This window comes from Silene latifolia, chromosome 3, assembly GCF_048544455.1.
Source record: "Silene latifolia isolate original U9 population chromosome 3, ASM4854445v1, whole genome shotgun sequence".
In the NCBI taxonomy this organism is placed as follows: domain Eukaryota; kingdom Viridiplantae; phylum Streptophyta; class Magnoliopsida; order Caryophyllales; family Caryophyllaceae; genus Silene; species Silene latifolia.
This window is the reverse complement of record NC_133528.1, coordinates 120,615,223-120,617,285: the sequence shown is the minus strand read 5'-3', so window position 1 is coordinate 120,617,285 and position 2,063 is coordinate 120,615,223. Positions and strand designations below refer to the sequence as shown.

Sequence of the window (2,063 nt, the reverse complement as noted above, 5' to 3'; positions counted from 1 at the left end):
CTCACATGTCTAATTTAGTTATGCAATAATTAAAGTGGAGATTGCGTGTTTGTTTTAATCAGATTAATTATGAAATAACTTAATCTAACTTGATTGTTCACTACATGTCACATGAATGAAACCCGACTTGACTTAGAATAGGTCTTGTACAATCCAAAATTGACCGAATACGTCTCGTCCAACCTCGTTATGCATGCCCTCCTTGGTTTGCTCTTTTGCACTCGTTTGTTGTTTGATTTGCAATTGTTTTTTTTTTTTGGGAAAAGGTAAGTTATATTATTAATGCCAATTTTCCAACATACACATACACAGGTTATACCCCCATCATATTACACGACTTAAACAATTATCAATCCAAACTCTAGCTAAATTACTCTTAATCATCTCATTTTTGCTTCTAATTCTAGCTAACAGATCCATTCTAACAGTCTGAAAAACTCTCTCAGGCCTAGGAACAAACTGATCAACACGGCTCTGATTCCTAGCATGCCAAATGTGATACATCATGCTTGCAATAGCAGCTCCAATAATTTGCTTTATGAGGAGTGACTTCATCTTCTTTTGCACCCACCAGAGGATCACTGAATTGACAGGTACGTCCACCTGTAACCAACTACTCAGCAATGCCAGACATTTCCTACCAAACAAACACTTAAAATATAGATGCTCAATGCTTTCCTCATCAAGACCACACAGAAGGCACCTATTCTCCTGGATGATCTTCATTTTGAACATACGGTCGTGAGTCAGTAATCTATTCTGAGCAGTAAGCCAGATGAAGAAAGAATGCTTAGGCAAAAGCACCCTATTACCCATCCATGGATGCCACACAACAGGCACCCCCTCATAAACTAACCAAGAATAGCCTAACTTAATGCTATATTGAGGATTCTGTGCTCTCTATTGCTCATTAAACAAAAATGGTTGCAACAGATTTTTCACCCAATAGATCTTACGCTATGCCCAGCTAGAGGACAAAGAAGGAGTATAATCATGCCATACCTGCTGTTTTATATAAATGGCATGAACCCAACGGACCCAAAGATGATCAGCTTTAGCTTATATCCAACAGACATACTTCCCAATAGCAGCAATGTTCCAGCTATGGAGATGTCTAAGTCCCAGTCCACCATTCTTCCTAGGTTTACACAGCTTGTTCCAAGCCACCAGTGCAGGGCTTTACTTAGCCTCATTGCCATGCCATAGGAAAGCTCTACACAGAGCATCAATCTTGTTGAGCACAGCTTTGGGAATGATAAAAATACGTGACCAATAATTATGCAAGGTGCTGAGGACTGCTTTGATAAGAATGAGTCTCCCTACATATGAAAGTTTCTTGCTTCCCACAGCCCTAATTCTTTCAGTCACCTTATCAACCAGCTGCTGGCAATCCATAATCCCCAAACACTTAGGAATAATATTTACTCCCAAATATCTAAAAGGGATAGCTCCTCTTTTCATACCAGTAGCCTGTTCAATCTGGTCCATAAAGCTTTCAGGGATGCCATTCCCATACAGATTAGATTTCCCTTCATTCATCTTCAATCCTGAAGCTCTGGAGAAAGTTTCAAAGGCTCTTAACACCAGTGTTAGAGAAGCCATGTCTCCTCTGCAGAATACCACCAGGTCATCAGCAAAGCACAAGTGAGTGAGGCCAACTCTAGCACAAAGAGGATGATATTTAAACCCCTTAACTCTCTGAATTCCCTCCAACAAACGACTTAAGTATTCCAGGCAGATTGTAAAGAGGAGAGGGGACAAGGGGTCACCTTGTCTTAGCCCTCTTTTGCCTTGAAAGTATCCAAAAGTCTCACCATTGACAGCAAGAGAGTAAGAGGTAGAACTAACACATTCCATAATCAGATTAGTCAAGCTCACAGGGAACCCCAAGCACTCTAACATCCCTCTGAGAAACTCCCACTCAACGGAATCATATGCTTTTTGAAGATCAATCTTTAGCATGATTCTAGGAGAGCAAGTTTTCCTTTTGTAAAGCCTGATAAGGTCTTGACATATCAGAATATTACCAACAATGTCCCTGCCTTGGAATAAAAGCACTCTGT

General features: G+C 40.3%; 1 protein-coding gene across 1 annotated transcript; it reads right to left on the bottom strand.

Moving 5' to 3' along the window:
* Nucleotides 1-324: 324 nt before the first annotated feature.
* LOC141649601 (uncharacterized) lies at nt 325-1,133 on the bottom strand. The gene is made up of 2 exons (XM_074458287.1): nt 1,035-1,133; nt 325-900 (listed from the first exon to the last, which is right to left on the bottom strand). Exons 1-2 carry the CDS (start codon nt 1,131-1,133, stop codon nt 325-327), a joined length of 675 nt encoding a protein of 224 aa, XP_074314388.1.
* Between the last annotated feature and the right edge of the window lie 930 nt (nt 1,134-2,063).

Coding starts and splice junctions, on each gene's coding strand:
- LOC141649601 (XM_074458287.1), bottom strand. CDS start 1,133: ATGGTGGACTGGGACTTAGACATCTCCATAGCTGGAACATTGCTGCTA. Junction 901..1,034: donor AGCTGATCATCTTTGGGTCC/GTTGGGTTCATG, acceptor AATGAGCAATAG/AGAGCACAGAATCCTCAATA.